Here is a 24,831-nt window from a genome sequence, read left to right as displayed (position 1 = left end):
GAAAAATATAGGTACAAACTATATTAATTTATATGTACAAAATTCTGATAAATTTAAGTATAAACTATATATTTTTGTATGCAAAATATTTATAAATATGAATATAAATTATTGTTAATTAACCTAATATTTACTGATTATATAATATTATTATAAATATTTTTCTTCTAACATTTTTCATTAAAAAATTGATAAATTTAGAAATACTAAATTAATTCCAATAATATGAGCTTAATTCAAATTAGTATTGTTAATTAATGAACTGACATGACATGAGTACATAAATTCTAAAGTTTGCAAGAATAATAATATTAAAAGGAATCTGATGTATGTATATGTATATGTACATGTGTATATATAAAAAATTGAGGTGACAGAGAGAGCACCATGTTTGTTTCTCTTCTTTTTTTTTCTCTCTCTTAAGATCAGATAGATATATCTGCAAAAAAATAGTTGAATTCCTTTCCATCACAACCTTCCAAACAAACAGAATTAATCAAAACTAAGATTTTCAACAACAATTATACTTCTTCTTCTTCTCTTTCTCTTTAGAATCAAAACAAAACAAAACCCAATCCCTTATTATATAGATTTACTATATATGTATGTATATGGCTTCCATGTTATTATTAACACTCATCATCATCATCATAAACCTCTTCTATCATAAAGCAGTCTCTATTATTCTTCTTCTTCCAGAACCTTCTTGTTTGATCCATGGATTATGAGATGTTATGTTATTCAATATGACCATGGTTCCTTCTCAAAACAACAACAACTATGCTTTCTTCTACACTGCTATGAACCAAGTTGAAGGATATAACAGTAATTACACTAATTGCTTATTAGGATCTGATTTTCTTCTGAGGAATCACATGGCAGAGGATCTGTCAAGAGCCACCACCACCAACAACAACCACCATGAAGCTGAAGAAGAAGAAGAAGCTGAACCAGGTTCAACTTCAAAGGGAGAAAGAGAACAAGAACAAGAACATGGAGAAGAAGAAGAACAATCAGGAATCAACAACAATAATAGCAGTAACTGGCTTCAATTGAGCATAGGTTTTCATGATCATGATCATGATGCAGCAACAACAAAACAAGACCATCACCATCATCATCTTGAAGAAGAAGCAGCTTCAACAATGGCTGCAGCTACAGTCTTCTTATTCTTCTTATTCAAGGCCAGTGATGTTTCCTTTTTCTTCTTCTTCTTCTTTCTTCTATGAACAACAACATCAAACATCTATGTCTTTGTCCATGTCTATGTCCATGGCATGTGGACCCAACATGAGTGCTCCAACAACAACCTTTGCAACTCATCAACAACAAGACATGATGCTAATGAATTGGGCATCATCGTTTTCTTCACATCCTCTCATGCCTCCTTTTCTTTCTTCTTCTTCTTCATCTTCGTCGTCTTTATCACAATCTTGTTCTTCTTCTTCTTTGAGGCCTTCTTATTTTCCAACCACTACTCCCTTTCATCATCACTTCCCTCCTCCTCATCAATTTGATGTGGCTGGACCAAGCAGCTCTCAAGATTTCACTTCTTCAACAGTTAGAGTTGTTGATCCTCCAAGAAGACCTCATTCTGGAATTTGGTTCATGCTTCAAGCTGAACAAAACCAGTAAGCTCTATCTATCTCTAATCATAATTAATTAAACTAATTAATAGTAGAAACTCAGGTACAGTAGACTTCACGTGAAGATGATAACCGAGAGCTGTTAAATGATTTAACTGATATGACTAAATTTTCATCTAACGACTTTCAACTATCAATTTTACGTGAAGTCGACTCACCTGAGTTTTCACCTTCATTAATTCATTCTCATTAGTATTGTTCTACTTTAATTTTCTTGTATTTTTCAATGCCCTCTTTTTTCTTCTTAATTTTGTTTCATTATTTAGCAATGTGCTTTGTAATTAAGTGCAATTAATTAACTTTAATCATGTTTTTTTCTTTTGGTGTTAATTGATTTGCAATGCAGAGTTAGAGAACCATTTTTACCTCAAATAGCTAAGAGCTACCTTAGAATCAAGTAAGTAATTAATGTTTTTCTTTTTCTTTTTCTTTTTCTCTGCACTTATATATTATAGCTAGCTTGATGAACAGCAATGAGGCTCTTTTTTCATGTCAGTGTGCTATCAATATTTTCTCATGATGATTTGATTTTGTGTATTTTGAAGAAAGAAAGAAAGAGAGAGAGAGAGTTTTCATCATTTCATTTTGACTTTCATTTAATTATTTCAGAGATGGAAGGATGACAGTTCGGTTGCTAATGAAATATCTAGTTAGCAAACTCAGGCTCCAAATGGAATCAGAGGTATTATTATTATTACTTTTCTTAATTAATTTAAATCATTTCTTTAATCTATGTTCTAATATAATTAATGCATTTTAACTTCATCTTAGCTCTTGTTCTATCTTAATTATCCATCTTTTTATTTGTTGTATGCTACCTAAATATTGTTATTATTAGCATCATCTAACCATGTTAAGAAAATAGAAAAGTAAAAAAATAAAATAAAATAAATCAAGTTACATAGGACAATCCGAAAAGCAAAATGGGGTTAATCTTTTTTTTTTTTTTTCATTGTAAGTACCCTTAAGTACATCAAATTGGGGAAAGCCTTTAGGGACATGAAAGTTACATAAGAACTAAAAGAGATATAATAAGATGATGTTCCTTCTTCACATAAATCTTTTATTGAATTAAAAAAAATGAAAATTGTGTAGGTAAAATGTACATTTCTAAATGGTCACATTCAATTTCTGTTTTTTATTTTATTTGCATTATTATATGACACTCATACTCATATGTCATGGAAATTGGGAAACATGATTTTGATTAGATTAGATTAGATTAGACATGGGTTCAATCTTCTATATTCTAGTAAATTAAATCCAAATCCATCCAAGACTAATAATCCACATAGGATCCTAAGTAGAAATTAAACCTCCATTTGGTTAGTTATATGTTTTTAAGTTTGGTGGTGATGAGTGGAATTTGGATATTATAAGTTAGGTGTATGTTAACTATTCAAAAAAAAAAAAACTCAATTAAAGATAATAATAATAATTACTAATTACTTCAAGGGAAAAAAATATGTGTGTGTACTCCATTATTATTATTATTAGTTCTTTTTCACTTCTTCTAGATCAAAGTTATAATTTCACATGAGGAAGCTATATTTATATACTTGATGATATTGATAATTGGGTTAGTTTCACTCATTTCAAATTATCATACTCTATATACGATGGAGTAGTTTATCATTCCTATGACCTACCACTGATTTTTGCATGAAAGTAACCTTTCGGTGGCATGCACCATCATGTATGTGAAGAAAAAAATTTGATAGAAATTGCTAAAATAAGATGGAACTAAACCTATCTAGAATTAACCCTAATTAGTTTTTTATATATCTTTGTTTGTTTGTTTCTCTATATAAAAATTAAGCATGTTTTAATTATAAAAAAGGAACTAAATTGTGAATTAGTAGTTGATCATTGAAATGCATGTTATATATATGAGTGTTCCATGCACAATATTGTTAACAAACCAATGTAGTTAATCTAAAAATAAATTGTAATATGATTTTTTTAATCTTCCATTTTCAAATTCTACTAATTTAATCAATAGTATTAAGAATTTTTCTTGTACATTATGTATAGTAATCAGCTCATAGATATACTAATCAATAACCCTAGTGTAATTTTCTTCAACAATCTCTAATAATCTTTGCATTGTGCATGAGTAATGATACATAATCAAAATTCTAAAGTATAGCTAGGACACTAATGTTGTGTATTATACTGAAAACTCGAGTGCAATTAACTAAGTCAAACCTGTTAAATTATTTAACAGGTCTCAACTATCAATTTTATATGAAGTAAACTGCACCCGATTTTTTATATACATGGTAATTATTAAATATGTGCACGAGGCCATGCATTAAGTGATATTATTATGGTGTGCACATTATAGCGTGTGTCCCATAACATACTTCATGCACACTTCATCATCCAACACACCACTACTAGTTGCTTCCTAATAATTACTGGAAAAAGGTTTTGAATCCTTAGAAGAAGAAACCAAGTAACATATGTATATATATGGAATATATTAAAATTATTCATACATTCCTTTAATACATATATATACATATATAAAATGATTAGATACTCACCCAACTATGTGTCTCATTTGTACTTTGCTATATGATACCAAATACCGTACTTACATACATCGCCCACTTTGGAAACATTTATGAACCACTCTTGAATGTGAATAAGTATATATTAAAATTTTCACATTATTTAAAGATATATAAAAAATTTAATAATATAATCTTTATAAATAGTTGTTATTTTAACATCTTTGATGGATATCATAAATAGGGGTAGTCCAAAAATACCATTATCAAGCTATTAGTATGAAATTGATAAAAAATACCATTTTTGAAGCAAAAAAAAAAAAAACATTTTTTTCATAGGAATGCATGTTTGTCTTTATAGTGATTGTTTTATTAAACTTTTACCCTCTTATAAGAATATTATGAATTAAACTTTTATCTTCATTATTTAATTTCCAAATCTAATGATATAATTAACATCTATAACACTTGCTAGTTAGTGTTCCTTCTCCTCCCCGCAAAGTTTTGTTAAAAGTCTTTGAAACTCTAATTATATGCTTTGATCATTCTCGGTCACATTATTATCTCTTTTTGTTTTTTCCTCCAACTATTTTGCTAAGTTTCAGCATAAGTCTTAATAAGTAATTAAGTTTTCAATGAGTGCTGAAAAGTATTTTAATACGTGATAGTTTTTTAACCTATATATGTTTTATAGTAAAAACTCATATACAGTCGACTTCACGTGAAGTTGATATCTGAAAGTCTTTACATGAAAATTTAGTCAAATCAGTCAAATCATCTAACGTGAAGTCGACTTCACCTGAATTTTCACCATGTTTTACATGTTATATAGTTTTTCTTTCTCCAAATACGTTTAAAAAATACATTGATGAGTGAATTGGTTCTTTTTTTTATTGACCATATTAGCTTAATTATTATGATTTGGGTTTTCACCGTTAATTAGATATTTAATTTTCCAAAAAGATGATTTTTTTTTTGTTCTCCCATGAGTTTTAATATTAATAATTTTGTGTTATGGTGGTCAATGTTGCTTGAAAATGAGTCACAATGTTGAGTAGTTGAGTACCTATTGTGTTTGGATTTTTCATTAGAAGAAGTGTTATGCACAAAACAACAAATTAAAGCTAATAATAAGCTAAAAAAATTCAAAATATTATTAAATTAATTTTAAAGTTTTCTTAGCTTGTTATAAATTTCTTCATATAGAAAAAGAAAAAAAAATTGTTAAAAATATAATTATTCATGTTATTTTCTCTTATTGGCTTAACTTTTTGAGATCATCGAGTAGTATTATAATAAACGGAAAAAAAAAACAGCTATGAGTTAAACCTAATTGTTTAGTTGAATTTGTTAGTGAAGAACCCAAAATGTTAGATATACGTTTATGGTTTGCATTACCAAACAATATCTAAAAATATATATCACGTTAGCTAGGTTACAGGACATACACACACATGCAATAGTCGACATTCCATTATTATATATTCTCTTAGAATTTCATGCAAGTTATTCTTTTTCATTCTGGTCAACCCTCCATGTTTTTCTCTTCATTTATTTATAGATCCCCAAATCCTCCATTTTATTATTTTTCTTTTTCTTTTTAATTAATTTTCTAACTTCCAACTCATGTTCTCATCAAGATGAGATTAAGACAGCAACATTATCTATTTTCTTCAGTTCTACCATAAAATGTATATTATTAAAATAATATGACATATAGATGATTGGTCTCTAGATTAATATATATATTATTTATAAATTTAGGATAAGGCATCAACTAAGTTTTATTAACTTGAGAGTGAAAACTCAAACGCAGTTAACTTAACGTGAAGTTGATAATTGAGAGTCGTTAGATGATTTGACTGATTTGACTAAATTTTTATTTAACAGCTCTCAACTATCAACTTCACATAAAGTCGACTGTACCTAATTTTTCACCTAACTTGAGAACCTGTTTTAAAAAGGTATAATTCACAACTTACAACAAATTAAACTTCTAGGAAAATACTTAATTTAGCCTTATTATTTCATGGCATCAAATAATTAAACTAAAACTTCATTTGTATTTATGTATTTATTCATTACATGTTTATATGTTAATTACTATTCTGATGAGAGTAATCCATTTTATTTTAGTTAGAATGTGTGAGGCACTCAACATTATTCCTATCTAATTAATTTTTATTAGGCCTTAATAATAATAATAATAATGTGAAGTCAACCTAGGACCACTCGGTTATACACATCATCACCAGCCATAAATTAAAATAAGAATAGGGCTAGCTGGTTATTAGGGAAAACCTCATACATATAATTTGGAATAAGAAACTCAATGATTGAGTTTAATAGGTATTATAAATTTGCCCTAATAACATATTCTCTAGGTAGGTAGATATACTTAGGTTAATCTTTACTTGCATGCTTTAATTTTTTAATTAGTTTTATTCAAAATAATAAATTTAGGGCTACCATTTGTTTTCCCTTAGGTATTAGGAGGTTCAATATTAATAAGTCAAAGATGGTGATATTTTTCAGGTATTAAGAATATTATTGTTGGATCTAATTATAAAAACGGTAACTAAATAAACTAACCATTTTAATCTTAAATCTTAAATATGTTAAGCAAAATATTCTAAATAATTTAATTAGAAAGCCAACCTTTTTAGTTAATAATTTTTTAATTTTAAATCCTAAATCCTCTATAAAAAAATAGTTTTATAAAATAATTAACTGATTAAAAATTGGTTTTAATACTTATTATATTCTAAAATAAGACATGCATACATAGGGTTTGTTTTTGGAATATATATAACCTGTTTTGTTAATATTGACAATATGAACATGGATAATAGATAGTCTAGGGAATAATGAATACAAGAAATCAAAAAGATGTCTTTCATGGTGGAAGATATGTGTATCCCTAACTTTTGTTTTAAATTTTGATTTGTTTTCCATTTCCTTATTATTGCTTTTTCTAATTTATAAAGAGTGCATTGACTTTAAGATGTAAAATCACATGTTCCAACTTGGATATATATCTATGATATATCTTTATCTTGGCCTACTTAATTGACACCACTACTCATATTCTCTATATTCATACAAAAAGATTGAAATATATATAATAATTATGAAAATTCAGGTGTAGTCAACTTCACGTGAAGTTGATAGTTGAGAATCGTTAAATGAAAATTTAATCAAATCAGTCAAATCATCTAATGATTCTCAGTTATCAACTTCACGTAAAGTAAACTGCACCTGAATTTTTACCTATAATAATATATATGTTTTGATAATTGTTTATTTAACTAATTTTAATTAATTATTTATTAACTCAAACTAACACCATATCCTAGGGCTTTGAAAATCACACGTGGACCCTGTCATTCTCACCACACTTCCATATATACCCATTTTTGCATGCTCTTTCATTCTCTCAACTTTTCGTCACGCTTTCGCTTGTTTTTCCCCACACTTTTCATGTAGGTCCCTTCCATTTCCATTTTTTTCTATTATCCTTTAATTTTTTTATATGGAATATTTAATTTTGGATTAATTAAAAAGGTCCATCAAAATGTTAAGTGCAGCACTCTCATAAAAAGGGAGAATTCCATTATTATAAATAGGTAGCGTCCATCCTCCACCAACCACAGTTTATGAAACTACATGATGTGATGATTCTCTATAATAACAACAAAATCCAAATCTAATTTTAGTACTATCCACGATTGAAAACTAAGCAATTTCTATAATTTTTTTTATTTTAGGTAGTATATATTATATATTATACCCAACTAACAAGGTTGTTCAAATTATATATATCTTACTTATGTTTGAGTTTTGTGAATATATAATAATGAAAAAAATTAATTAGGAGAATTAATCTTATCATAATGTGAATATGCAGCAATTTTTAATTAGTTTGAATGGAATTAGTATTATTATTATTATTATTATTATTATTATTATTATTATTATTATTATTGTATATATTAGAACTCACATCATGTAATTTTCTAGGGCTAATATTAAATTTGTTGTAGATAAACTTGATTAAGAGTTTGACATAATAAGAAATATTTTGTGGCTGAGGTAAGGAGGCGTCTAGTTTGAGTAGAGGAATTATATATACTTTCATACCAAGAAAGTGAAAAAATATCTCATCACAATCTAAATAAAAAACATTAAAGTTGGTGAGTGATATGCATGCACCATTATAAAAAAAAACACGTTAATTGTTAATTAATTAACATGGTTTAGGAGGGTAGAGAGAGTTAACCTTTTTATTTATTTATTTGTTTGTTGGTGAAAACTCAGATGCAGTTAATTTCATGTGAAGTTAATAGTTAAGAGTCGTTAGATGATAATTTAGTTAAACTTATCAAATTATTTAACGACTCTCAACTATCAATTTCACGTAAAGTTAACTGCATCTGAATTTTCACGTTGTTTGTTTGTTTGACATGACTTATATAGAACTAGTTATTAGTTAGTTGATGCTGAAAATAAAATAAAATAAAAAAAGAAAAATAAAAAAGGGCAATAATTTCATGTAGTAATGTTGACGCTCGCATGCATTAGGGTTTGGGTGGCGCAACGTGATAAAGACGTGCATGATGATCCATGAAAATTTTTAGTAATATAAACGCGTAGTGATTAGGTCCCTTCGAACAAGAGAAGATATATATAATACAACTTATTATTTTATATATATCTCATATTAAAATTATGATTATTAATATTAATATTAATATTATGATTATGATAGTCTCTATATGGTGTCTTAGCCTATTCTTCGCCGTGGTTCATGGATCCATTATTTTCATCATATTTTATTCTACGTTCTTGTTTTTGTATGTTTTCTCAATTATTTTTAGCATAATTTTTAAATATACATCTCTCCCATATCTAAAAACATTGGATACTTTTATACACCTGATGAAATAATTAAAGAGTTGAATAATAATTATATATTGATACAAAAAAATGATAATGAAAATAGGCATGGTGGTTGAATTAAAATAAAAAAATAAAACAATAGATAGTGGTGAATACTGAATAGAGTGAATTTAAATTTTGTCTCTTTTCAATAATATCTTAGTAAAATTTAGGGTAAAAAGTATATTTTTTGTTTTTGAAGTTTGACAAAAGTTTTAAAAATACTCCTAAATTTTATTTTATTTCAATTTTGTTATAGAAGTTTTTGATTTGCATCAAATATAGTAATATACCATTGACGGCTAAATTTAAAAAAAAAAATTTATGATTAAACTAACAATAATGCATAAAAATTATGCTTGATTTGTTTGTGTTAATGGTTGTTCTTATAAAATTGTTGTTGATTGATTTTAAATTTTTTAAAAAATTAAATATATTTAATACAAATAAAAAATTTTTGAGATAAAATTAAAATAAAATAAAATTTAAGAATATTTTTAATGATGTTGTTCATTATAGCTATAGTATGATACATTAATACTTATTGATGTAGGATAATACTACTTTATGATAATAGTAATATAAATACTAGTACTATATGAATATGAAAATGTATTTAATTAAATAGAATAGGAAAAAAAAACATTGAAGTCTAAGGGATGATGATTATGGCTTAGGAGCAAAGTCTTGTGGGACCCTATAATGATTAAAGAGGGAGCAGTTTTTAAGATCGTGGGTTGGGTGGCCATTTCCACGATTACCCGCTGACCCAAATATGCGTGCATGCTTCATTTAATAAACTAAATTAAAATATATAGAAGAAAATAAATTGCTTTTCTTTTTTTCTTTTTTGTTTTCTCTAACATTAATTAATATGAAAATAAATAGAGGGAAGTGGATCAATCTTATGCGTAAAGTAGAAGTTACAAAGATTGTATGCATTGGTTAGTAGGCCCTAGACGTAAGCCACTGACAAAGCATGACTTCATCCTGATTTCATATTTTCATTTCAATTCTTGCTTAAAAAAAAAAAGAAATTTTGTCTTAATTTAGTTTACTAATCTGCATAACATCACTGTGTATGTGTGTTTCATGCTTTGTTTTAATAAGGATTAATTATTCGGTTAGTTTTTATAGTTTATTAAATTTTAATTAAGTTTTTATAATTTTTATATTTTATTTATTTTTATAATTAGATCAGTTTTAAATATAAAAACTATATGAACTAATAGAATAATTAAATTTTTTAATAAATATAGAGAATTAATTTTTAAAAATTAATTTTTTATGTAATTATTTTTGTTTTTAGAGAATGTAGAATTTAGAAATTAAAATTTATAATTTAGAATTTAAATAAAATTTATAGCTAAAGAAAATTGTGTGTATCTTGAGTATTATTAATTCGTTTCTGCACACACAATACATTGAATGTATGTATGTATGAGAAGAAATTGATAAGATTACTATTATACGTAACATGATGATACCAATTCAAGTTAATGAACTAAAATAAAAATAAAAATAAAAATTCTACAGTTGTTTCTATATATTCCTTGCTTTCCTTATTCACAAAATGTTGATTATGAAATCATCATAATATGCTATAAGTTTTGTATATTTAATTATTTATTATTCAATAGTGTAGAGTCTTTACTTTGAAGTGAACTAAAGCTAGCGTCCCCTCGCGTAAAGAGAGATACATAGATATCAATAATACTGAGATTATAAGAAAAGTAATCATAACAATGATTCTGGAATTGTATATATGAAAATCATGAAATTGAAAAAGATTGATAGAGGAATGATATAAAAGTATATATATGCTAATTATAACTATCATTTCTTACACTCACGTAGTCAAGTTAATGTGTATAGGTAATAAGTTCAATCATAGCTAATTATAATATGAATTTTATTTATTTAATTAATTATAACCTTTGTATATATTATTGTATGTGTATTCTAGTATGTTACATTATTGATGGCACATTTTAATTATTTCTAAAAACACTACTCTTACTAATGTCTTAATAGTGTGATATTATATTAAAGTTAAATTTTTTTAATGTTTAATTATTCTATTATTTCTTATAGTTTTATTAAATTTTTATTTAAATTTTTATAACTTTTTTTTAATTATATCTTTATATTATTTTTAATTTTGTAATTAAATAATTTTTATGTCGAAAACATAAAAATTAACAGAATGTTTCTTCCAAAATACATGCAGTCAAAGATCTAATTAGATTTTTAATTATAAATACCTTTAATTTGCGAAAAAATATTCAATTAATTTTAATATTTTCTATTTTAAAAAATACTTAATTATAAAATTAAAAACAATGGATGAACTCAATTAAAAATAAAAAATATAAGAATCTAATTATAAATTTGGTAAAATTATAGGTATCAATAGAATAATTAAATATTTTTTAAGTGAATAGAAATAGTAAAAGAATTGTTATAACAAAGATTTTTCTTTCTTTTTCGATCTATTTCTATATATACTTAAACATAACATAACATATGACATGTGATGTGTGTGCATATGGTTGAATTGAAGATGATAATGATTATGAATAAAGTGTGGAATGAATAATATAATGATTCAATGAATGAATTGGTATTATTATTGCAGATAGAGATAACATGCAGAGGACAGAAACTTTTACCATTCTTAACGTTGCAGCATGTGAGGGATAACATTTGGACTCAGAGGGACACTACCAACACAACAACAACAACAACATCAACACCTTTGCTTTCAGATTCATCAACCACAGATCATGTCATGGTTCTCCATTACAGTAGAACCAATGCTTAATCACAACTCATCACTTTAATTTTATTGTATCCTTGTTATTAACTTATCTAAACCATTTCTTTTCTTTTCTTTTCTTTTTTTACTTGTTCTTTTATTTTTACTTTTCCAATTTTTCTATTCTAATGGGTTTTGATTATTATTAAATTTTTTTTTGCTTCCTTTAAAAAAAAAAAAATCCCCCCTTATTGATGACATGAATTAGGGTTTTGCGGTGGCAAGTACTATTATTGTTGCCCATACATTTTTATTCTCATATATATTATGAGGTGGGTGGGGAATTATTATTACCATCATCAACTGTATTATCAACAACAAAAACTTATTAATCTAATTTGATCCACTAACCACTATTTTCCCACTTTTAGTTTGTTTTTATTCTAATTTAAGTATTGTTGTGTCCAGCTAAATGCATGTCATATCAATGCTTTTATTTGGATACATGCATGTGTTTTTATTAGTAACATCTAACGTGGGTACAGTTCCTTTTCTAAATTTGTACTTAACAAATTTTAATTCAACTTACATAAAGTTCAACTTTATTTGGTGCAAGTGCAAAAACACATGACATATCCATATAGCTTCTTCTATATTAAGCATAATATCTCTGAATTTTTCAGGGTTTTTTTTTTTATCGCTGCAATATACAACAAAACCCGCAAAAGAGCAAAGCAAAGAGTCAAGTCTATATAAGTTAAAGGAAGACTATGCCAAGACATAAAAGTGGTAGAAGTGAGTATATGAAAGCAAACATTAGGGTTCAGTTATTTTTTCCCCCAAAATTAATGGTAGTGAAAGATTTTTCCTTTTATGTTTTGGGCCATACGTGGGTTTTTTCATAGATAGAAAAATAGGAAGATTATGGACTTTCTTCTTGGTCAACGTTAAGAGCTTTTTTTTGGTCAGGAATGATAAGAACTTATGAGCTAAGAAAAATGATTTTGAGCAGGCCAGCAATTTGGCAATTCAAAATATAAACAAGAGTCCAGGCCCAAAAAGAGCAGAAAGAAACTTCATACGGCCCATATCATCTTAAACCATAGCTAGTGATTTCCTTTGTATAGTGAATGAATGAATCTACCCTATTAGAGCTTTTGAGTAGACAAATTAATGGTGTTTATAGTGTGCTGAATTCAAAATATATAACACATCATTAATGTAATTACCTTCGCAAAGTTTGAATAAAGTTGTAATTATTTAGAGCGAGTTTTAGAGTTAAATAACATCACATATGAGAAAAAGAAAGAAAACTAAGAACGGGGACCTCCATTTAAAAGCACACAAGAGCCTAATGTGAAAATAATGCAGATCAAACTCACCGACATTATGCAGAAAATTAACTATGCCTGAGAAAATGGCTATCTAAGTCACAAGCATAGTCAATTATAAATAAAACCATCAAATTCATCCAAAGTATATATAGTGTACTTATGTACATGAGGCAAACTGATGACAATCATCCTATTATTTCAACTTAAAATTCATCCAAAGTTGCAAATATGTGAATAAAAGGACCTCAACTATAAATAAAATCCAAATCTCAAACAAAGCAAACTTAAAAATGACCAATCACTTTCTATCATACCCAAGATTCACAACCACATATAAAGCATGTATCAGTAGCTTTAATTGTGGATTCTCAACATGATTATCAGATCAGCATATATTGTCTAAGTCCAATTTTATATGTCTCCCATTGCATATGTATGCATTATCTCACCATAAAAGAATTATAAGATTATCACAAGTTTTGTATCAAAATTCAAAGCTACAAACTTAAAATATAGATTAAGTGTATGAAAGGTTAAAACAATAATCCAGCCTCAGATATTGTATATTTCATGATTATCAATCACTTCAATTGCAGAAACCAGAAATCTTATCAGGATAACATCCAAGTTATCCTACATGATCAAGTAGCTGAAAGATTAATAGATTAATCAAAATGGAGGACAACACATTATCCAGCCTGTTAATTTTGATTTTCAGATACAAGATTACAAAGATATTCAGTTCAATCCAAGCTCCACATGCATAATTAGAGCACAGAAACATCAAACAATTGAAGACTCAAATGAATGAATAGATATGACCCCTCCACCAAAAACTAGTTCAATTAAGGTAACAGAACTGCTACTAAAAACAGAGAAAGAAAACAAGTTATCAAAAGCTTCAACTGAAGATCAAAATAGATAACAACCATTGCTATTCATTCATACTTACCAGAAACACAAAAGGAAACATCTTACACATGCATATATCTACATCAACTATATAATTCAAGGTAGCAGAATAAGAAAGAGAACTTAAGATTTAGAAACCATAGACACACACTTCACATTAACAATTTACATTACATACATACATGATCATGGAAACCCTTTCCGAAGCTTCTGGATCGCAGTGTACATTTTCCTTCTAGAACCAACGGCATTGATCCCCATATCTTTGAGATCTTCCAATGTCAGCATCGGAAGAAGCTCATCATCCACCTCATGAATCTCAAACATCGGAGCGTACCTACTCAGACCTAGCTCCAGCAACCACGACCTCACCCCCTCGCACTTCCTCCCTTCCCTCGAATCCGATTCAACCACGTCGTTTTCCGAAACCCTAGCTCGATCCGTGTGCCTCCCTATGTGCCAGTAACCGTCGTCGTCGTGGACCGAGTGCACTGGACTGTCATCGTGATAGTCTTCGTCTTCCTGCTCGTAATCGAAATCACGGTAAGCTTCTTCTTCTCCGTTGTCGTTGTTGTTGTTTTCTGTTTTTGCTGCTGCTGCTGCTGCTGTTGTTACTGTGGTTCGAGGAGCGAAATTCGATCTCACACGCTTTGTTGCTGTTGAAGCTCGCTTCGATTTACCGCGTTTGTTACCGAATTCAGCGATTTCTTCGCCGCCGTTAGGGAGGTTCGTTAGGGAACGAGCCTTCGAGTTTGTCCTGGAAGGTTCTTTCGAGCGGATACGCCAGCTCCATGGAGGCATGCTCGGGCGGCGCGTGTGAGTTTCATGGTTGGTTGCGGAGGCGCGTTGGTCTCCGATCTCTCCCAGACGAACGCTTGGACGGCGTTGACGTTTCGGAGCGAGTGGCGGAGGACCGGGATTCTCAGCGGCGGGCTGCTGCTGCGCCGTTGTCGTCGTAGGATCCGCTGCCGTTTCCTCCGGGGCGGAAGGTGCGGTGGCGATTGGAAGCTCCGGCGGCGGTTGGAGTGTTTCGGGCTCAGCCGCCATTATAGTTACAGTTGCAGTGAGAAGGTGCGCAGGATAAGGGAGTCAAGGAGTTTTCCGGTGAGGTGAGGGCGCAAACAGTGCGATACGGTTCCTTATGTCTTGACCGTTGGATGGTTTCCGAAATTTGTGGTAGTGATTAGTGTATTATGTGGAGGAGAATGGTCGTAGATTCAGGATTGGAACAACAACCTGAAAGCTAAATGGGTCCACTCGCCAATTGCCACGTGTGACTCACTAATTAATCATAGTGGATTCTTCTTATTGTGTTTGAATTGATTAGTGATAGATGACGGAGTTGATAATTTATTTTATTTTAGGTAAAAATTTATAAGCAGAGGTTGATATTTACAAATTGTTAAATAATTTAAGAAATTTGATTAAATAATCTTTTGATTTAGATTTTATGTCTTAATGTCTATAAAAAAAAATCATCTCGGTACTTGAGTATTTAAAATTATATAATTATATAAATTTAATTGAAGAAAATAAAAAGTGTTCGCTACATTAGTTAAATTTTAAAAGATTCGAACTTATCTAAATGAATTAATTTCTTACTTGATTTTTATCATCATGCCGTCATGCGGTTGATCTATTCCCTTTTTATTCACATTCTATTAGAGGAATAAAAAATTAAAAATAATAATAAAATAAAAATGAAATTGCCATTAGCTTACATTTTTATTTTGATTATGAAACTTAGGTGGATTTGCCAGTTAACTTGTCTACATTTCTGGTATAGTAAAAAAGTTAATATTACTTTTAATCTATTATTTAAGACTTATATCACATGTGAACATGTTCTAGCTAGCTAGCATGCCATATGAATGTGAAGTCTACCACAAAATAATCATAAACGTAATAATAACGACACTCTTCTCAGTTCTCACTCCAGATATATGTCATCTTTATAAAAATAAAAATAAAATGAAAAAGAGAGAAGCTGAATCTATTTGATATTGTTAAAGAATTTAAGATTAAGATGCCCGTGGTTTGAACTGAAAGGACAAGTAGAAATATTTTCCCGTTGGAAATGAAAACGATTGTGTCAAGCAACATGTGGCAATTCTTTTCTCAAGCACACTAATTTTTTTAATTTATTTATAACGACGTAACTATCTCACTAGTTTCTTTTTTGGCCAAATATTATTGGCATTGTTGCCTTGCAATGAAATGTGGGATTCACTTGTTTTCCCTAAAAAACAAAGCAGGATATTAGAGTGCAAATGAATGTGAGATATAAGAGCGACTTAAGCTTTATGTTTTGTGGACGATGATCTCACAATCTCTTTGCTGCAAAGGGTTACAGTGAAAATTATTAAGATATTTATAATTTTTTCTGGAGAAATGTTAGGGTCAGCAATTTTGGTATTTTGTAACCATCAATTGGTTATTAATAGTATTTTTAATGATGTAAGATTACATCTAATAATAAGAAATTACTCACTTTTTTTATGGTTAAGTGCTGGCCAAAAAATACAAAAATTGCTGCCCTTAGACTTTTTCTTTTTCTCAATATTTAGAAAACGTTATGTTAAATGGCAATACACTTTAGTTAAATCGCAAGTAAATATTCAACTTCCTTAGGCTATGTTTGGTTAAAAAGAAAGAAATAGAGAAGAAGGAAATAGAAAGGAAAGAAAGGAAAGGAAAGAAATTGAGTGGATTTTTATTTTCTTTAATATATTTAGTTGGAAGGAAAATAAGAAGGAAAGAAATATTATAAAAAGACAATTTTACCCCTATATTATAATATATATTGAAAAAGTGAAGGGATAGTATTTGAAATAGAGAAAGAGAAACATTAGTTTTCTCTCCATTTTCTTTCCAATGTTGGAGAAAAAAAAATTGGTGGGCCCACCAGTTTTTTTTTTCATCCATTTTCTTTTCCTTCAATTTTCATCTTCAACCAAACAATGAAAAACAATCATTTTCTTTCCTATTTTCTTTCCTCCCTTTTCTTTCCTTCAATTTTCCACTCAAACAAACATAGCATTAGGTTTAGCCTGTATTTGTTTCTGAGAAAGGATAAGGCAAGATACAAAAGATAGAGACACAAAATTTTGTATTTTTTATTCTGTTTAATAATAAATTAGAATAAATTATAAAAACTTAATTTATTCTCATTTAAAAAATTTGAGAAGAAAAATATAATAATAAAAAATATAATTATAAAAAACGAACAAGAATAATAAGAAAAATAAAAAATAAGTTATGTCTCTTGTTAGTGTCTCTATGTCCTTCCTATTAAAATAAATACAAAATACATTAATTTAATGTTTTTAAATACAATATTTTTATTCATATTTCATCCGTCAAACATAATTTTATTTCTATATTTCTGTCTTAATGTGATATTCCTAAAAACAAATGCAGTTTTACTGTCCACTTTAAAATAGAATAAGATCATTTCTGTCAATAAAATATATCCGATCTTATTTTTATTCTTGATTAAAGTGAGTTAAGATGATCTTTCTATCATTTTCTAAATCAACACGGCACTTAATTTTAGTAAGGAAAGATGACAAAAATACTGTCTGGACTTATTTTAATCAAAAATAAAGACTAAATCAAATGTATTTTATTGATGAAGATCATCTTGTTTTATTTAAAAATTATTTAATCAAATATCATTGTTATTACTTTGATTTAGTAAAAAGTATTTTTAATTTAAAAATGTTATCAAATTAATCTTTAGTTAAATATATTAAATCCTCTAAATTTTTTATTTTTAGTTTTTTACGTAGTTACCACCTACTAGTCATAATTTTGCGTATAATCTTTCTTGATAATTTAAATTTTATAATCTTTAATTTCGAATCCAAAGTGATCTATTTGTGCATAAGGTAAGAAGATAAGAAAATGAAGTTAAACGAGAGGGGCAAGAAAAACATGGCTATTCACTTAGAAATCAAAATCACGACCGCAAGAATAAATACATAGCCTAGTGCGTGTATTACACTGCACACTCTTACCACTGTCATTCTCAATCCAAGTTGCACGGTTCCTTTCGGGGATCACTGACGTGTACGGTCCAGATTCAAAGTCGAGTCACAAATAGATTCTCCCTCGTGTGATCCCTATATAAACCTTCCATTTCTTCTCTCATCTCTTTAATTCGCCACTCTCACGTTATTATGTTTTGTTTTTTCTAATTGAAAAGGAGAATTATTATTACAATTTTTTCGCCTTTCTTCTTTCTCAGCGAAAAAAAGTTCTATTGCTTCATCCACGCTTCGCATCTGAAGACCTGAACACCTTCTAATTCCGGATCTATCTCGTAATTCAGATCTGACACTCCGCGAAATCTTGGATTCAGTTTGATTTTGATTGCCTTGGTTTTTTTTTTTTTGAACATTGAGAAACCCTAAATTTCACCAGATCTTGAAGAAACACAACTTGGAAACCCTAACTTTAAATTTCGCCCTAAAATCCGCGAGTTTGTTTTTTATTTTTTATTTTCTTGATTTAAAACAGAGAAAGAGAGAGCGTGTGTGTGCCTTTTTGTGTTTATTGTGGGCTGGATTGGATTTTATTCGATTCGATTCGATTGGATTCATTTATGGTTTTTAGATTTTCTGATTGTGAGAACTTGAAGGCTATAAAATCGGAAGGTATGGAGAGGGGGGTAGGCGATGTGGAAGAGGGTGAGATTTCCGATTCTTCTATAGAAGAGATCACTGAAGAGGTTTTCAAGAACAAAGAGGCTGCTAAGTTGAACAGCAGCAACAGCAGCAGCAACAACAACAAGCAAAAAGGGAGCGATCCTAATGTTTGGACTGTTCATGATCTATACTCCAAGTACCCTACTATATGCCGTGGCTATGGTTTGGTTAATCTAGCTTGGGCAACAGCTGTACAGAACAGGTCCCTTAACGAAATTTTTGTAATGGACGTTGATCCTGATTCGAATGCAAATGCTAATGCCAGTGCTGCCATGTCTTCCAATCAATCGTCTTCTGGGTCTGCTGGTGTTAAGGAGAATGCAAGTGAGGTGGTGATTGTGGATGATGATAAGGAGGAAGGAGAGTTGGAGGAGGGTGAGATTGATGATGATGGCGCTGACCCTGAAGCATCAGTAACAGAGAGGGTTCAGAGTGCTGCTGAATGTGGTGTAGTTGCTTCTGATACTGATTCCACATCTGATAAGCTCAGTGTTAGGGAGGTTCTGGAGGGTGTTACAGTTGCTAATGTGGAGGAGTAAGTGAAGAAACTGTTGATGGGTTTTGTTTGTTTCAACTAATTTGCTGACATTGGAGTTTATTCTCACTGAATCGATTTTGTTTTATTTGTGGCTATTTGTTCTTGTAGATCGTTTGAGGGGACTTGCTCTAGGCTGCAGAAAACTTTGCAGCGATTGCCTGATGTGCTTTCTGGACTTGAGGTTTCTGAAAGGGATGATCTTGTTCTCTTGGCATTTAAAGCAGTTGAATTAGTATATTCTGTAAGACCCTTGTGATTCTCCCCATGTGGATTCTCTAGATATCATATCTTGCTCTTCTGTGGATTGTTTCACGACTGTTACTTGTTCATTGTAGGTATTCTCCTTCAAGGACAGTTCACGAAGGGAACAATGCAAGGATACCATTTTAAGGTCCTCAACGTATAAATTTTTCACTCAGTAGTTTTGTATTCTATGAAGATACAAGCTTGAAGTACCTTCTTTCACTAACATGTGTCGCCTTGGTTGAAATTTCTGTCAGATTACTCTCTCTGGTAAAGGATCAGCTTGCACAATTGTTCTCTCCTGATAATATGAAAGAGGTGATGCTTCATACAGTTTAGTTTTGGAAATAATTTCAACTTCATTAACACAATGTTCAATCTAGAGAAAGTAAGATAAGAGTCTGAAACATTGTTTCTCAATTATGCAGATTCAGGTCATGATTTCTGCTGTTGATTCTATTGGTGCTTTAGACAATATTAAGGCTTGTGCCAACGAGACACAACTGGTGATCAAGGAGATAATGACTAAGGAAATTTCAGCTGTGAAAGCTGGGGAATTTGTTTCTTCTAGCAAGCATTTAAACACTAATTCAATAGGTTCATTGGAAGTTTTGAAATATGGACAAAGTAATATTAAAGGCAGAGGGATTCTACTCCCACTGTTAGACCTTCACAAGGATCATGATATAGACAGCTTACCATCACCCACACGAGAAGCACCGTCATGCATTCCTGTTAGCAAAGCATTTTCCGTTCAAGAGGGAACGGTTGGATCTAGGTTGCCTGCTAGTAAGATAGAGTCTGGGAAGATGGAAGCTGAAACCGAAGATTCTAAGTTTCATCACTATGAAACTGATGCTTTGAAGGCTGTTTCCACATATCAACAGAAATTTGGTAGAAGTTCTTTTTTTACATATGATAAACTTCCAAGTCCAACACCTTCAGGTGATGGTGGAAATATGGATATTGATGCAACTGAGGAGGTCTCAAGTGCTCCTAAGGGTGCTTCTTTGAGAAGCAATAAGCCAACCATTTCAGAGCAACCACCTGTTTCTTCTAGTTCTATTGATGGTTCTAGTGTGCATGGACTGATTACCTCAAGAACTGATGCTCCAGTTTCTGGATCGTACCCTATGAAAACATCAGCCAAGAGTAGAGATCCTAGGTTGCGTTTCATTAATTCCAATTCCAGTGCTACCGAACAGGCTGGAATGATGATGTCAAGAAAGCAAAAGGCTTCTGAAGATCCTACTCTGGATGTTGCCATAGCAAAGAGACTAAAAAGTTCATTGGAAAATACTGAGCTTAATACAAGAGAAATAAGAACTACAACTGGAAATGGTGGTTGGTTGGAAGAGAATAATGTTATTGGGTCTCAGTTAATAGAAAGGAACCATTTAAAGGAGAATGCGGATTTTGAACCCAGAAATACTATGACAGTGAGCAGTTCCCTTCCTGTTTCTGGTAATTTCAATGTGACTAATAATGGAAAGGAGCAGGCACCGGTTACAAGTAATATCAACCCAGCTTTTCCTGCTTTGCTCAAGGATATTGCTGTAAATCCGACCATGTTGCTAAATATTCTTATGGAACAACAGCAGAGATTAGCAGCTGAAGCCAAAAAGCCATCTGATCCTGCTATGGGTACGGCGCATTTACCAATTCAAAATTTGGCAATGGGGTCAAATACAACCGTTAGTATTGGTCCATCAATGACCGCTGGTATTCAGCAAAAGTCAACTGGACCCTTACCGGTTTCATCGCAAGCAACTTCGACGGTAAATATGTCTTAAAAAGTATTCTAATGCTGCATGGATATGGCCACTTGTACTGGTATACAGTATGTTGGTTATAACAAATTTCTTAAAGTTAGGTTACAGATGCATGTCCATATGAATCATATTCACAAACACAAACAATAGCATAATTAATTAAGACTTTAGTGCCTGAAACTCCCAAGCTTTCAAGAAAGCATTACAAAAATATATTAAACATGCAAAAATGTCAACAGTAGTAGAGGATTTGAGGTGGCAAAGTAATGGTTCGATCCACTAAAGTACAAACCACATAGTCTTCTACTCTGCTTGCAGCCTTATATTTTCCAAGTATCATCTTGGATTTAAGTTTAACATTACCACGTTTTTTCTTTGTACTAAATAATCTGGTTCTGAATATGGCAACCATTGAGGATTATCCATGTAACATCATAGAGTACAAACTGCTTAAGTCAAGTTCGAATTATCTATTTCTTCTATTCCTCATTATTGAGAGGTTTAACTTTAAAGTTTTAACTTCTTTATACTCAATCGAAACTAGGTTTTTAATTTTAACTCTTAATGACACAGACACAAATCCTACAAGATGATCCAGGGAAGATTCGCATGAAACCACGTGATCCACGGCGTATTCTCCATGGTAACTCTCTACAGAAAAGTGGGAGTATGGGGAGTGAGCAATTCAAATCCGTTATATCCCCTGCATTAAACAACCAGGGAACTGGGGACAATGTCAATGCCCTGAAACCAGAGGTTCGAGCTGAAACAGAGCTTGCACCACCTGATATTGCTCGACAGTTCACCAAAAATCTGAAAAATATTGCTGATATTGTGTCTGTTAAACAAGAATCTTCTAGCATATCTTCTGCTTCTGTACCCCTGAAATCTGATAGAGCAGAACCGATGGCTGTTGTGTCTACTGCTCAGAACCTGTCGACTGGCAATGCATCAGCTTCCTCAAAGTCTCCGGGTACATGGGGAGATGTTGCGCATCTTTTTGAAGGCTATGATGAGAAGCAAAAGGCTGCTATTCAGAGAGAGAGGGCTAGGAGGATAGAGGAACAGAATAAGATGTTTGCCGCTAGGAAATTATGTCTTGTTTTGGACCTAGATCACACCCTTCTTAATTCTGCTAAGGTAATTTGTGTCGATGGGTTGTCTGTGTATGGAAATTTCTATAGTTTCCTATTAACCTTTTCCTCAGTTTGTTGAAGTTGATCCCGTGCATGATGCGATATTGAGAAAGAAAGAAGAGCAAGACCGAGAAAAGACTCAGAGGCAACTTTTTCGCTTTCCACATATGGGAATGTGGACTAAACTAAGGCCAGGAATCTGGAATTTCTTGGAGAAGGTAATATCAATTCTTCAATATGCTTTAAGCATGACATCATACCGAGGCTTGATTTTGAAATAAAAAATTTACTTATCCAAATGCTCTACAGGCTAGTAAGCTCTATGAGTTGCATCTCTATACAATGGGGAACAAGTTATATGCAACAGAAATGGCAAAGATCCTCGATCCAAAGGGAGTTCTGTTTAAAGGCAGAGTTATTTCTAGAGGTGATGATGCTGATTCAGTTGATGGTGATGAGAGAGTTCCCAAAAGCAAGGATTTAGAAGGGGTTTTGGGAATGGAGTCGGCTGTTGTAATTATAGATGATTCTGTTAGAGTCTGGCCTCATAACAAACTTAACCTGATTGTGGTGGAAAGGTAAGTGAAGCATTCATATTAAACTTTGAAGTCTTTCCTGATTTCATATATTTGGTGGTTCCTTCATCCCTGTATTAAGTTTTAAGATATTATAGGTACACATACTTCCCCTGTAGTCGACGTCAATTTGGACTTCCTGGCCCTTCTCTTCTTGAGATTGATCATGACGAGAGACCTGAAGCTGGAACTCTAGCATCCTCTTTGGCAGTAAGTTTATTGCTTTTTTCTTCTTTGGCAGGCAGATTTAGATGATTTGGCAGTGCGTAATCACTCTTTTCCACATGCAGGTTATTGAGAAAATACACCAAATCTTCTTTTCTTCTCCATCCTTACATGAAGTGGATGTAAGAAATATCCTAGCGACAGAGCAGAGAAAAATCTTGGCTGGTTGTCGAATAGTATTTAGTAGGGTATTTCCTCGTGAAGAAGCCAATCCTCATTTACACCCATTGTGGCAGACAGCTGAACAATTTGGTGCTGTTTGTACAAACAAGCTTGATCATCAGGTTACTCATGTAGTGGCAAATTCACCTGGAACTGATAAGGTATAGTTTGACTTCTACTCTGGGTGTTGTTATGGTGTCTCTCTGCCTGTCTACATGACATAATTTTGATATTTCTTTATTTATTTATTTGTACTAAGCATATAGAACAGATTTATTTTTCTGCAATATTGCAGTGAATAATATACTCGTAATAGTGATGCACTTGATGGAATAAAATTGGTACCAATTGCAGCAGTTCAGTGCGAAAATGCTCATTGGAAGTGTTATTATTATCTGTGGTTTAATCCAGAGAAGTGGATAGTAAACCACGGTTATCCACATCCATATATGTGATCCCCATTTGTAACAATTTTTTCTTGAATCATGGTGTATCAAATTGTACTTGGGGAAACTTCAGCATTTGCTTTCTTATTTTTGACAAAATCAAAAGGATAGTGCTTTTTTGTCTCTTAAATCAAGAAGAATTTCATGAATGTCAAATGCATTTCTTTCCTTAACCTGCTCCCACTTGGACCAAACATGTGAAATCTTACCAGAGTTTGATTTTCTTAATTTTGATGTTTGACTGGTGCACTTGCTTTTTCTTGTCTTCAGCAGGTGGCTTGGGCTGCTAGCCAAGGAAAATTTATTGTGCATCCTGGATGGTAAATATCTCTTCTCTATAACTATTTTCCTTTGGCCGGTTTTTCCATCTAAATTTAACTCGCCATGCTTCTTTCTCCCCCCCTCCATTTTGTATAAATAACAGGGTTGAAGCATCTGCGTTGCTTTATAGGAGGGCCAACGAGCAAGATTTTGCCATTAAATTATAAAATATAAAGGACCTAATTCTCTTTGGTAAACTAAAATATGTGAAACATAAATCAAGAAACACATTGATTTTGGCTGCGGGTTGTGAAATCATTAGATCAGAATTGGTTAGAGGAGACAATTTTGACCCTTAAGCCCGCCCGTTGGAAATGGCAGTCGGCGGGTGTATAACTTCTACTCCGACTGGCCAGTAGCTCAGGAGATGAAGGTGGACTGTATTGCTGAGAATGGGTGTCAAGAGTGAAATTACTGATCCAAAATTTAGAAGGGGGAAATATGTATTGCTGACTAAGCAAAGGTAATGGCCTAAACTATAGGGCTAAAATGTGAAAAAAGAGGTTTATACTGAGAAGATATTGACTGAACCTAAATTAAGGAATAACAACTCCTATATTAGCAGCAGTTCATGGAGAAGGGGCCCTGGAATTTTTTTTC

At 31.1% G+C, this 24,831-nt stretch overlaps 3 protein-coding genes across 4 annotated transcripts; 2 read left to right on the top strand and 1 right to left on the bottom strand.

Moving 5' to 3' along the window:
• Nucleotides 1–1,167: 1,167 nt before the first annotated feature.
• Nucleotides 1,168–12,243, top strand: LOC107486464 (protein LAX PANICLE 2). Its single transcript, XM_016107008.3, has 4 exons — nucleotides 1,168–1,631; nucleotides 1,993–2,043; nucleotides 2,256–2,328; nucleotides 11,739–12,243. The coding sequence occupies exons 1-4, from the start codon at nucleotides 1,192–1,194 to the stop codon at nucleotides 11,922–11,924; spliced, it is 750 nt and encodes a 249-aa protein (XP_015962494.3). The 5' UTR covers nucleotides 1,168–1,191; the 3' UTR covers nucleotides 11,925–12,243.
• Nucleotides 12,244–14,110: 1,867 nt separating this feature from the next.
• On the bottom strand, nucleotides 14,111–15,323 carry LOC107486463 (uncharacterized). Its single transcript, XM_016107007.3, has one exon. The coding sequence runs from the start codon at nucleotides 15,149–15,151 to the stop codon at nucleotides 14,291–14,293; it is 861 nt and encodes a 286-aa protein (XP_015962493.1). The 5' UTR covers nucleotides 15,152–15,323; the 3' UTR covers nucleotides 14,111–14,290.
• Nucleotides 15,324–18,280: 2,957 nt separating this feature from the next.
• On the top strand, nucleotides 18,281–24,617 carry LOC107486465 (RNA polymerase II C-terminal domain phosphatase-like 3). 2 transcript variants are annotated; one of them, XM_016107010.3, is made up of 12 exons: nucleotides 18,281–19,348; nucleotides 19,460–19,592; nucleotides 19,687–19,742; nucleotides 19,852–19,912; nucleotides 20,023–21,372; nucleotides 21,940–22,506; nucleotides 22,574–22,720; nucleotides 22,812–23,080; nucleotides 23,176–23,287; nucleotides 23,368–23,625; nucleotides 24,184–24,230; nucleotides 24,335–24,617. In XM_016107010.3, exons 1-12 carry the CDS (start codon nucleotides 18,711–18,713, stop codon nucleotides 24,396–24,398), a joined length of 3,702 nt encoding a protein of 1,233 aa, XP_015962496.1. In that variant the 5' UTR covers nucleotides 18,281–18,710; the 3' UTR covers nucleotides 24,399–24,617. The 2 variants fall into 2 exon arrangements, with proteins under 2 accessions (XP_015962496.1, XP_015962495.1); XM_016107009.3 differs by having other exon boundaries at nucleotides 24,181–24,230.
• The last annotated feature ends 214 nt before the right edge of the window (nucleotides 24,618–24,831 follow it).

Source organism: Arachis duranensis, chromosome 4 (assembly GCF_000817695.3).
Source record: "Arachis duranensis cultivar V14167 chromosome 4, aradu.V14167.gnm2.J7QH, whole genome shotgun sequence".
In the NCBI taxonomy this organism is placed as follows: Eukaryota; Viridiplantae; Streptophyta; class Magnoliopsida; order Fabales; family Fabaceae; genus Arachis; species Arachis duranensis.
The sequence above is the reverse complement of the archived record's forward strand: the minus strand, read 5'-3'. Positions and strand labels throughout refer to the sequence as shown.